We start from the raw sequence: 13,390 nt of genomic DNA, 5'->3' as shown, positions 1-13,390 counted from the left end.
CTAGAATAACAATATGAAGTCATTTTCTCCTTCAGCTATTTACCATGGGATTCGTGACAGAGCCTTTGCTGTACGGATCTAAATATACTTAAGAATGAGATGAGGCTAATTTTATACAGTTAGGATACTTTGTGTAGATTATATAATATAAAGAATAGTTTAAATTTAAAATTATTTATTTTATGTATATATAAGCAAATTTTATTTTAAAAATTGACTTGCTACTCTCACAATTGTAGCAGTAAATAAAAGTTAAGGCTAGAGAAGATAATTTAATTTGCATCATATAGAACATAACAGATTTAGGGTTTTATCTGTTAGTCCTGCTCTTTGAAACATGCATATTGTGTATCTGCTCTTAGTGTTCCTTTACTCATCTCATGTTTGCCCATCAAGTGTGGATTGAGTAATGTTATACTTATGTCTACTATTGTTCCTCTCCCTTCAAAGTTACTAAAGTATTTAAAGAAAATTTATGTTTGAAAACCCTCACATCTTGTTGAGAACGGTCTCTGTAACTACATGATACAAATTTCCTTTCTTAATGAAAGAGCCAAGTACAATTTGCTCCTTTGCAATCACAAATTCTCTGAAAATTGAACTAAATTGATAGTACCAACTAAAACAGTCCTGAAAGTCCTGAAAATATTCACTAGCTTACCATCTGATTTTAGTAGGCAGGTATGCCAAGTATACGTCAGTGTGTTTAGTTGCTTTTAGGGTTTGTAGAAGAAACTAAGTACAGTATCTGTAGCAACTCAGATTGGTAGGTAAATAACACTTTGTAATAATATACTCTGTCTGATATTGTGATTTAAGGCTTTACAAATTTAAGGCCCTTTACAATGGATCAGTGTTTTATGCAGTCCTATCTAGGCAGGTATTATTTAAAGTTTTAAAATATCATAAAAACATTATCCTAACTTGAAAATAGTACATGAACAAGATACATTTTTGGTAACATCTTATATCCTAGTGGTAATTTGCAAGAGCACAAGGAAAAACTAGGAACCTTGAGGAATATATTGTATATCCTGTTTAAAATTCTTTATGTACTGACTTTCTTCATGCAGTGTAATCTGACTGTATTGTTAACCTGCTTAATTGTTAGTAAGATTACAGAATCTGAGTGTTATTTTTAAAGAAGTAGACCTAATTGTTTTGCTAATTGTAATTCATATATGAAATTTTAATGTATGAGAAGGTTAGCATTTGAAATTAAAACAAAAAAACCCATAAGTAACCATTTGTGCTGAAAGCTTAATTATCTGGTCTTTTGTCATTTCTATTGTACTGTTACAGAAAAAATTTTAATTGCTTTTGTATTACCAATATTACCATGGAATAGCAACAAATGGAATTTCCATTTTGAGAAAATAAAAGTAGAACTGAAATTTAACATATATAATGGGCATATTGAAATATTATATATTTATAAAATAAATGATAAAATTTTATGAATAAATCATTGGAATAGCAATCTGATTTCTATAAATGTAACATTAGGTGTTAGTGTGCTATATAGAACTGGTAACAGATCTGCACTTGTTGGCAATAAAATCAGTCCATTAGTCACAGTCATGGTTAAGGTCACTACATTCCATTTAGTATTCCAGCTGTTTAGGCCTAGGCTTTAGGAAGCAAGGAAGAAAAATTATTAAAATGGGGTTTCTTTTTAATATTGTCTTTTAATTCCTGTCTTATAGGTGAATCCATATGATAAGCAGTTTCTGTTGGTCTCTAATAACTGTACTTCTTTGGAAAGAATCCAATTATGATTTTTATCCTGTATAGAGTTTTGTGTAAGAGTTACAACAAAACCCCCATAAGAATATTTGCACTGATTGGAAAAAAAGATTTTGATTCTATTATGCTTTATTTTCACAAATGAATTTCATGACATAGCAAGAAAAAACAAAAAAATAATTTTATACATGAAAAGTCACATTTTTATAGCCTTAAATCCATTAAGATAAAGTCCACAAACAAGTTTTCTATAAACAAATAATATATAAACAAATTTATAATTATGACTTAAAATTATGTACTGCCACTTTTAGTAATCTTTTAATTCTACTTGATCATCCCCTATATGTATACAATGGTAGTGATTAATTGCTAAGTTAACACCTCTTCAGAAAACTATATTAAGATTAAAAACTCAATCAAATCTGTTGTTCTTGAACACCTGCCACTGATTCATTAAAACTTGTTTTTCTTTTTTCCCCTCTTTTCATTTCAAGAAATTCCTTTATTGGAAACCCACATCAGTATTGTTCTCTGAACACTTAGAGTTCTCTCTCTTTGGCTCTTTTGGAACAGTGCTTTTCAAACTGCAGATTATGGCCTCATGTATGTTGTGAAATTAATTTAATGAGGAACTTTAATAGAATAGAAAATATTAGATTGCATTTCGTATAGTCAGGGTGAATGATTAAATATATCTTCTAGTTTCTGTGTATCCTGGGTCTCCATCTAAAGATCCTTGGTCTTCCAACTAGGAACTTAATGCTGTTAAAGGTGAACACTTCAGTTTTATTTGTGTGATTGTCTCCTGCATCCCTTTTGTGTGGAGTCTCTCCCCACCCCCCACTTTGTGTTTACTGTATTTATATCACTTTGACTGTATCTGACCCTCATTGCTGAATGCTTCCTTTGTCATCGTTTCATATCATTTTCTTCTCAGTAACCCTTACTTACACCCCCATTACATATGCACTTGCATGCACAGGGGCAGCTTTTTAAGAGTCCAACCACTTGTCTCCCTGCTGCACCACTACCACATTAGTCTGTTGTGCCATCAGTTCTCACTTGGCTCATTGCATTAGCTTTCTAAAGAATATCTTTGTTTGCACTCTTGCCCCGTAGTCTGGCAGCCAGAGTGATCTTTCTGATCTGATAAGTTAAATCATTATCACCCCATTATTCAGTATCCTCTAGTGTCTTTTCTGAGTAAAATCTAAATGGTGGCCTATAATCTAGCCCTTCTATCTCCTCTCTGGCTGTATCTTCTTTTATTCTCCTTATTTATTCTGCTTCTTGTAGAAACCATGCCTACATCCACCCCAGGGCCTTTACACTCCTTTCTCTCTTCCTTTAAACTTATTTTCAAGATTTTCTCATGAGTTACTCCCTCTTTTCTTTCAGATCTCTGCTTAAACGTTAACTTCCTATAAGCCCTATCTGGTCAATTTATCAGGACTGTCACTATCTAAAATAGAGTACCTCTACCTGGCAGTGTATTCCCTTGATAGCACTTACCACCTACTCTGTTGTGTATTTTTGTTTGTTTGCCTGTATCTCCCCAATATAGTTCTATTTTGTTCACTACTTAATCCTTATTGTTTAGTATTTGGCACATTATAGGCTTTTAACTATTTATTGGATAGATGGATGAATGCATCCTCAAAGGGAAGAAAAGATGAGAAGTTGGTGGAGGCAAGGATTAAAGGTATAGCCTCTGCCAGGTCTTAAAACAGGGTAAACTACATTATCTCCACTTTTGCTCTTGGATTACATAGCTATGAAGAAGAAAGCTTAAAAGCAAATTCAAGAGCTATTTTGTTTACAAATTTATCTTATCTAAACTCGGTACTCAGTGCTTACTCATCTCTAGTTGATTTCTTCACACAGGAAAATTTATTGAATGAGTAAAATACCTACCTAAGATAAAATAGTGCTTTGTACTATTTTGGCTAATAAACTTGTGAGGGATGTCAGTAACATAAAATTCTAGTTAAACTGGGGTGCCTGGGTGGCTCAGTCGGTTAAATATCTGACGTCAGCTCAGGTCATGATCTCATGGCTCATGAGTTTGAGCCCCGCGTCGGGCTCTGTGCTGACAGCTCAGAGCCTAGAGCCCGCTTCAGATTCTATCTCCCTCTCTCTCTGCTCTTCCCCCGCTCGCACTCTGTCTCTCTCTCAAAAATAATAAATATTTTAAAAAAAATTTTTTTTTAATCCTAAACTAAAAACTCCTTAGATTCTGTGACTATATGTTCTTAGAAACTAGATTTCCATTTAAAAGCTCACATTTTCAGACGAATTATTAACTGATTTGTGTCTTTGCTCTTTTTAGGAAGAAAAAAGATGCAGTTGACCCCTTATTATTCAAGTACAAGGTGCAACCCACTAAAAAAGAATTGTATGAGTGTGCTATTGTTAAAGCAACACAGATCAGGTAAAACTTGGTTTCTATCTATGCTGGTTTAAAAGACAATAATTATGTTTGATTAAGAAGATTCACTATATGGGCGCCTGGGTGGCTGAGTTGGTTAAGCGTCTGACTGTTGATTTTGGCTCAGATCATGAACTCGTTGTTTGAGCCTTGCCTCAGGCTCCACGCTGGCAGTGTGGAGTCTGCTTGGGATTATCTCTCTCCCTCTCTCTCTGCCCCTACCCCACCCTAAATAAGTAAATAAATAAATAAGGGGTGCCTGGGTAGCTCACTCAGTTAAGCGTCCGACTTGGGCTCAGGTCATGATCTCTCGTGGTTGGTGAGTTCGAGCCCTGCGTGTGGCTCTGTGTTGACAGCTCAGAGCCTGGAGCCTACTTCAGATTCTGTGTCTCCCTCTCTCTCTTCCCCTCCCCCGCTTGCACTCTGTCTCTCTCAAAAATAAATAAAAAAGGTTAAAAAAACAAAAACACCACATGTGGCTAGTAGGTGCCAGGTAGGACAATATCATTCTTGAGGACTAGTATATTTATTCAACAGTCAAAAGATAATTACCTTCTTATTGTCATGTACTGTATGTATGGTGCTGGGATAGCACAGTAAACCAATCCTTTCTTTCCTATAATCCTTTCTATATGAAAAGAATATACATTTTGAGGAGGCTACTACTTTAAAACTTCTGTCTTGTTCATTCACTCATAGAAGCTTTTAATTTGACTTTTTCTTGAAAGGAATACATTGAATTCAGTTAAAACATTTACTTTCTGAGGCACCTGGGTGGCTCAGTCAGTTAAGCGTCTGACTTTGGCTTAGGTCATGATCTCACTGTTCGTGGGTTTGAGCTCCTCATTGGGCTCTACGTGGAGCCTGTTTAGAATTCTCTCTCTCCTCTCTCTCTCTCTCTCTCTCTCTCTGTGCCCCTCCCTTGTGTGTGCTCTCTCTTTCTCTCAAAATTAAATAAATAAACATTAAAACAACAACAACAACGTTTACTTTCCTTCCAGAACTTTTCCAGAAATATTTGAATGTTTGGAGTTTGTTTTGTTTTGTTTTTGGTGGTGCTATGTTTGTGTTTTTCTCAATTTGGGGCCAAGGAGAATCAAAAATAGCAAATTTTTAGAATATTTTTTTGAGAGAGAGAGAGCTCAGACACATGTGTGAGCCAGGGAGGGGCAAAAGGAGAGGGAGAGAGAATCTCAAGCAGGCTCCATGACACGGGGCTCAATCCTCACAACTGTGAGATCATGACCTAAACCAAAAGTAAGAGTTGGTTGCTTAACCAACAGAGCCACCAGGTGCCTCTGTTTTTAGAATCTTAATCCTGTGAATTTATTTTAGAATTTGATAAAACCTGTGGTCAAGAATGTTCAAAATATCCATTTAAATGTTGACAGTGTTATGTGACATCTGGTAATCTACTGACTTTAATTTTTTTAAAGAATTTTAATGGTGGTATTTGGAGGAATGATCATCTAATTTTAAAAAATTTGGTTTACTCTCTGTAGTATATTTTCCTTGAGGTTTATTTGATTTCTAAGTGGTTCTTAAGCACCAAATGCATATACTATTTTTGTAACAGACATTTATAATAGATCCACTTGAGTAGATATTATAACATTCTACATAAATATTTGTGAAGTTTCTCATAACTTCTACATAAATACCATTGGAAAATGAATTGTCCTTTTCCTAGGCTTGAAATGAAGGTTATGGGTTTACAGAGATTATAGAGTTCAAACTGAATTCTTTTATACTAACACTTTACTCTTTCTCCTCCTTTTTCCACTGTAGCCGGAGAAAACACCTATTTTCTCGTGATAAATTAAAGCTTTTTCTGAAGCAACACTGTGAACCACAAGATGGAGTCATTAAAATTAAGGTAATCAGAGCAGTGAAATTATTTGTTGGAAGGAAGAAGAGAGAGAAATGGGCTGTTACATAGTTAAAACATCGCAGAAATTTTTTTTTTTTTTTAGAAAGAGAGAACATGGGCAAAGGCAGTGGGCAGAGGGAGAGAGAGAGAGAATCCCAAACAGGCTCCATGCCCAAAACGGAGCTCAATGCAGGGCTTGATTCCACAACCATGAGATCATGACATGAGCCAAAATCAAGAGTTGGATGCTTAACCAACTGAGCCACCCAGGCACCCCAGAAATGTTATTTCAAAGTTGATTGAAAATAGTTCTTTTTGGGGTGCCTGGGTGGCTCAGTCGGTTAAGCAGCCGACTTCGGCTCGGGTCATGATCTCACGGTCCGTGAGTTCGAGCCCCGCGTTGGGCTCTGTGCTGACAGCTCAGAGCCTGGAGCCTGTTTCAGATTCTGTCTCCCTCTCTCTGACCCTCCCCCGTTCATGCTTTGTCTCTCTCTGTCTCAAAAATAAATAAACATTAAAAAATAAAATTAAAAAAAAATAAAAAAAAGAAAATAGTTCTTTTTATCTGTAGCCAATTGTTACTAATTTTCTCTCTGTTTAAGGATTGAATACTATTTTGCAATTGCTAGAATTACTAGGTGGCTCAGGTAGTGTACTTTTTTCCCCCTTGTTAAAAAAAAAAAATCAACCAAGACAGGTGATAATAGATGGAAAACTTAGAAAAAGAAAATGTTATAGGGGAAGGAGGCAACTATATTTTTCTAAGTGTGGTTCTGGCTTACAAAAATAAGTTCAATACACAATGGAGTACTATGTGGCAATGAGAAAGAATGAAATATGGCCCTTTGTAGCGACGTGGATGGAACTGGAGAGTGTTATGCTAAGTGAAATAAGCCATACAGAGAAAGACAGATACCATATGGTTTCACTCTTATGTGGATCCTGAGGAACTTAACAGGAACCCATGGGGGAGTGGAAGGAAAAAAAAAAAAAAAGAGGTTAGAGTGGGAGAGAGCCAAAGCATAAGAGACTCTTAAAAAATGAGAACTGAGGGCTGATGGGGGGTGGGAGGGAGAGGAGGGTGGGTGATGGGTACTGAAGAGGGCATCTTTTGGGATGAGCACTGGATGTTGTATGGAAACCAATTTGACAGTAAATTTCATATATTTAAAAAAAAAACAAAAATAAGTTCAAAGAACAGATCCTACTGGATAAGAAAACAATATATATAATAAAAAGAACATCAGAGACCAATACTAAGCAGATGGGTTATATTTTATTCAGAAACATTAAAAGGGAAAAATCAAGTTTAGAAATCTCACATGTGTAACGAAAGTTAAATGGTAAAACAAAAACTAATTTTTTTAATTGAGAAATACTTTACTTATATTGGGAGAAATACTACATAAAAAAGCAGTGGGATGGGTAGAGGGATGTATGCATGTGTCAAAAATCAGCTACCGTGTGATTAAGATTTGTGTAACTCATAATATGTGTTATATCAAAAGGAAATAAATGTTTAAAAAAGAATATATGAACTTACTCTGTGAAAAATAGCATTTAAGATCTCTAGAGACCAAGATAGATTATTTAACAAATAAAACTGGGACACTTGGTTAACTTTGGAAAAACAAAGTTAGATCTAACACAAAGGAGGGAAAAAAGGAAATGAAATGAAACAATTCTTAATGTTATGCATACTAAAGAGCAAGAGGAAAGAAATACCAAGGATAAGACTGATTTGAAATATAAACTTATTTAGGTTTAAAAACATCATGAGGGGCACCTGGGTGGTTTAGTCAGTTAAGCATCTGACTCTTTTTTTTTTTTTAATTTTTTTTTTTTCAACGTTTTTTATTTATTTTTGGGACAGAGAGAGACAGAGCATGAACGGGGGAGGTGCAGAGAGAGGGAGACACAGAATCGGAAACAGGCTCCAGGCTCCGAGCCATCAGCCCAGAGCCTGACGCGGGGCTCGAACTCACAGACCGCGAGATCGTGACCTGGCTGAAGTCGGACGCTTAACCGACTGCGCCACCCAGGCGCCCCAAGCATCTGACTCTTGATTTTGGCTCAGGTCATGATCTCACCGTTCATAAGTTCGAGGCCGGCTTCAGGCTCTGTGTGAATGGTGTGGAGCCTGCTTGGGATGCTCTCTCTCCCTCTCTCTACCTCTCCCTCACTTGTGCACATGCTGTCTCTCTCTCAGAATAAATAAATAAACAAAAAAATAAGTAAATAAATAAAAATGTAATGAATGCATTTCAAGGGCAAAGTGCTAGAAGAAAACTACTTTCAGTTAATACAGTGAGGAACTCAAATCAATTAGAAAAACATAAGTACCCCAGTAGAAAAATAGACAAAATAGGCATGATCAAACTTCACAATGGATGAAATATAAAAACTTAAAAGCATAAGATAGAATCATCTGAAAAATAATTTTTTTAATGTAAGCATATTTATGTATTTGTCTTGATAATAAGAAAATGCTTAAATTGTGCTCAATCTGTGCATCATTTAAAACCACAGGTAGCCATGTTAAAAGGAAGCTTCCAAAAAGCTAATGAATCAAATACTTGTGAGAAGTGGCTAGAACAGTACCTAGCACAGGGAGGCAGTCAGCCAGTATGTGAATAGTTAGTTGTGGTATGTGTATCATAAATAGCAAGTTGACCAATTTCCCTAATTTACAAAAATCTCTTAGTATCAATTAACAAAAACAACCCAATTGGGAAAAAATGATAAAGAGCATCAGCGGTTTTTTACCAAGGAAAGTAGTCAATAAACATGAACAGAAGTTCAGCGTAATAAATACATGAAAATTAGGGGTGCCTGGGTGGCTCAATTGGTTAAGCGTCCAACTGTTGATGTCAGTGCAGGTCATGATCTGGCAGTTCATGAGTTCGAGCCCCACATCGGGCTCTGTGCTGATGGTGGAGAGCCTGCTTGGGATTCTGTCTCTGCCGCTCCCCTGTTTGTGCTTTCTCTCTCTCTCAAAATAAATAAACATAAAAAAAATTGTTTTAATAAGTAAATGAAAGTTAAAGTGACAGTAAACAATTTTCTCTTTGAGTAACAAAAGATTATTAGTGGGTTTTCTAGTGTACTTGCATACATGTTGCAAGCACATATGCATACACACACACACACCCAAAGACAATAAAGTTTGATCCTGATGTGGTAAGTGTAGTCTGCTGTTAGGAGTGCTAAAAGAACACAAAGATATATTAGTTTATTGTGTATTATGTATGTATAAATAAGGAACATTGGCAATTAATGTATTAAAGCCTTTTTTTTTTTTAATGTTTTTATTTATTTTTGAGACAGAGAGAGACAGAGCATGAATGGGGGAGGGTCAGAGAGAGAGGGAGACACAGAATCGGAAGCAGGCTCCGGGCTCTGAGCGGTCAGCACAGAGCCCGACGCGGGGCTCGAACTCACAGGCCGTGAGATCATGACCTGAGCCGAAGTTGGACGCTTAACCGACTGAGCCACCCAGGCGCCCCTTAAAGCCTATTTTGACCTTTTTGAGCATATATATTTGAAAAGAAACCACTCATATCTTTATACGTATGGGCATTTGTATATTCAGGCGTTATATATATGGGATAGTCAACAACCATCTTAATAGACTTTAATGTAGAATCTTTAAATAGAGTCTTGATTTATTATGATGGCCAGAACTAATTGAATTTTAAATGTTAAAAGCTATGTTCTATCCACTAAGATTACAATTACTACATAGAAAATTTAATCCCCAGTTCAAGTGTTTCAGTTTTGTTAAAAATTTAAACTTTTGTATCATTTTCTTATGCATTTTCTGAAAGATATTTCTATAAGTAGCATGTTTTCTTCTAGAGAAAGAAAGAATAATGATCTTGGCTGTTAGGCCAAAAGTAATCTTCAGAATTACTAATCAAAAATAAAAAGGTTAAAGTTGGACATAAATGAAAGGTGAACAGGTTCTGAAACTTTTTTGGATTTAACAGTTATCCTAGAACCACACCACTTCTGGTAGGAATGAGTTTGACTTTGGGATGCCTGGGGGGCTCAGTTGGTTAAGCATTCGACTTCGGCTCAGGTCATGATCTCACGGTTCGTGTGGGTTCAAGCCCCACATCCCGCCCTGTGCTGACAGCTCAGAGCCTGGAACCTGCTTGGGATTCGGTGTCTCCCTCATTGCTCCTCCCCCAGTCATGCTTTATCTCAAAAATGAATAAACATTTAAAAAAATTTTTTTTAATGTGTTTGACTTCTCTGAACTTAAACTCTGTATTGAAAGTTGATAATTTTTCAGCATTTCTGCTGTCTGCCACATCAACTTTAAAATTTGATAAAAGTCTTTAAATTAAAAAAAAAGTCTTTAAGTTATCACCCTGAATTGGGGGGTGGGGGGCGGGGAATCTAAAATGTACAGCAGTTAAGAAATGGTTGAGAAAAAATTTATTGGGTTGATACAGTAGGTTTTTTTAAAGATTTTATTTTTACGTAATCTCTAACATCCAAAGTGGGGCTCAAACTTACAACTCTGAGATCAAGAGTCACCTGCTTCACTGACTGAGCCAGCCCAAGCACAGTGGACTTTAAATGTTAAGTCATTGGATTATTTATTTACATAGAAAATTCCATACAAAATTAGTCAAAACAAAGCAGACTGCAAAAGATTATTATATAAATGTAATTTTGTAATGGTTTTAGAATTTAAGAAACTGTTGAAACATCCTTGTGTATTTTATGTGAAAAAATTGTTTGCATTGTGGTTTTCCTTCTGGTAAAGCTAATTAATAATAGATCAAGTAAATCAGCTAAAATGTGTAATACTGTATATTAACAGATGAAATTCTATGTCGAAATCTTTTCAACCTGGTCTTTAACAGAAGTCATACATGACATTTTAGAGTACATCTATAAATGGTGTCCTAATTGTGTTATTATTGTACCCTATATGTTTTTTTATGAAGGCGTCATCTCTTTCAACATATAAAATAGCAGAACAAGATTTTTCTTATTTCTTTCCTGATGATCCACCCACATTTATCTTCAGTCCTGCTAACAGAAGAAGAGGGAGACCTCCCAAACGAGTATCTATTAGCCAGGTAAGTAGAGAATGGATAAAAACTACATTGTAGCTCTTAATAAAACTATTCATAATCAAGAGCAGTGTTTGGCTCCCCTCACCCACATAGCTTTAGGAAGGAACACATTCCTTCACATACAGTGTATGTACTGTGTGTTGAAAACTACTTAGCAGTGAGGCCTGTAGAAGTCTCAAGTGTGAATTAGACATAGCTTTAATGCCAGAGGGATTTTATACCAAAGTGGAAGCAAGCATATAAGCAGTTACTGAAATACAGGGAATAAATCATGGAATCAAAACATGAAGAACGTTTAAAAAATATGAAATAATAAAAATATCACACTAAACAGGTTACACACCATTATGCTCACAAGAAGTACCATAAAAATAAATCCTTTTGGGGCGCCTGGGTAGCTCAGTTGGTTGCATGACCGACTTTGGCTCAGGTCATGATCTTGCAGTTTGTGAGTTCGAGCTCCGCGTTGGCTCTGTGCTGACAGCTCAGAGCCTGAAGCCTACTTCAGATTCTGTGTCTCCCCCTCCCTCTACCCTTCCCCTGCTCACACTCTATGTCTATCTCTCAATAGTAAATAAATGTTAAAAAAAATTTTTTTAATAAAAATAAAATAAAATAAAACCTTTTGACATTAACATTGACCACAAGAATATTTTTGACATGCATTTCTTTCATATTTGATGTCTACGCCATTTAGTTTATAAGGTACCTTAGAAAAATTTTTTGTTTTTTCTAATGCATATATTTAAGGCTGTCCTTGTAGATTACCAGTTGTTTTTCCTGGGAGGTTTTTGTACTAATTTGTAGAACTATAGAACTAACCTCATATTCTGTATGTTACTATGATTAAAGTTATTAAAGTTTTGTTAGGCTTAGAATAAAACCTCACTGTAGTATAAGGAAAGTATAATTGATGAGAGTTTTAAAAACTTTATTATTATTGTAAGAACAAGGCAGACCATCTGTCTGAAAAGTTGTGGTGTTCTATAACTAGTTTCTCTGTTTTTTTAGGAGGACAATGTTGTTAATAAACAAACAATTGCAGGTTATAAGAACAAAGCTACTAAAGAAAGAGACAAACTTTTGAAGCAAGAAGAAATGAAGTCACTGGGTGAGTTTTAACATTCTCTTCAAAAACTGTTTAGGTACAGGAAAGAATATTTCTCTTTCTTTCTGAAATGGCATATTTCTGTTATTTGGGTTTTTTTTTTTTTCCTTGTAAGCATAAATATTTCTTGCCCCTTAGGTATCTATAAGTTTTTATGATGAATAAAACCTGTGTTCATCTCTTAAAACAATATTTCAAGGGAGAGCATATCCCCTGTTAAACCAAGCTAATGCTTAGATTAAACACAAATTGGAGTTTCCATGGCTTACAGACTGTTTGGGGCCATTTTTTTGCTTTATAAAACAGTGCTTTCCAGACGTGACTGTACATATGAATCACTTGGGAATCTTATTAAAATGAAGATTCTGAATTAGTAGGTCTGGGTGGGAGAAGAGATTCTGCTTTTCTAAAAAGGTCATACTTTGCTCCTGGTCTTAGGACCAGGGCTTCAAAGCAGGGCTTTGAAATAGCAGGTATGTTTGTCCCTGGTCAGTAGTTTGTCTTAAATGCAGCCAACTTGCTTTCCCATTTGAATCACCTGCTGGCTCCCTCCAGCAGTTTACAACACCTGTGAGTCTACTGATCCCATTTAACCATAAATTATTTCAGGAATTCTTTTATTACATTAAAAAATGTGTTGTTTTCTGTCTGTGAACAGTTCTAAGTTTGACCTTCTCTACAGCTTTTGAAAAGGCTAAATTAAAAAGAGAAAAAGCAGATGCCCTAGAAGCAAAGAAAAAAGAAAAGGAAGATAAAGAGAAAAAGAAGGAAGAATTGAAGAAAATTGTTGAAGAAGAGAGACTGAAGAAGAAAGAAGAAAAAGAGAGACTTAAAATTGAAAGAGAAAAGGTATTCATTCAAGTATTTTAGCTATGCTGTCTATATAATAGTATTTTACATATTTAAATTCATAGTTAATTTATAAATGCTTTTACCACTTTGATTCACATTTCTAGTTCATAGAGTGCTGGATAAACACTTGTTGATTTATCTCTCTTTTGCTTTGGAAAATTTAGTAATTTAAGGTTCAACATGTAAATACATGGCCTTTACACCCTAAAGCCCCTTAAGTACAATTTTAAAGTTGATTTTCTTCATTATTTAGACTTTCTAATTTAGGGAAAATGATATGCATAAAACTT

The 13,390-nt window shown here is 35.3% G+C and overlaps 1 protein-coding gene across 4 annotated transcripts in view; it reads left to right on the top strand.

The window, feature by feature from the left end:
* Positions 1-13,390, top strand: part of BAZ1A (bromodomain adjacent to zinc finger domain 1A) — a 96,131-nt gene that overhangs the window by 39,920 nt on the left and 42,821 nt on the right. For all 4 annotated transcript variants that reach the window (XM_058738799.1, XM_058738800.1, XM_058738798.1 and 1 more), the window contains 5 exons: positions 4,079-4,180; positions 5,966-6,053; positions 11,009-11,143; positions 12,152-12,251; positions 12,931-13,097. In XM_058738799.1, coding sequence (XP_058594782.1) covers positions 4,079-4,180; positions 5,966-6,053; positions 11,009-11,143; positions 12,152-12,251; positions 12,931-13,097 — 592 coding nt within the window. The remainder of the gene's footprint in view (positions 1-4,078; positions 4,181-5,965; positions 6,054-11,008; positions 11,144-12,151; positions 12,252-12,930; positions 13,098-13,390) is intronic.

Source organism: Neofelis nebulosa, chromosome 7 (assembly GCF_028018385.1).
Source record: "Neofelis nebulosa isolate mNeoNeb1 chromosome 7, mNeoNeb1.pri, whole genome shotgun sequence".
NCBI classification, from domain to species: domain Eukaryota; kingdom Metazoa; phylum Chordata; class Mammalia; order Carnivora; family Felidae; genus Neofelis; species Neofelis nebulosa.
Note: the sequence above shows the minus strand (reverse complement) of the source record. Positions and strands in the feature narration are given on the sequence as shown.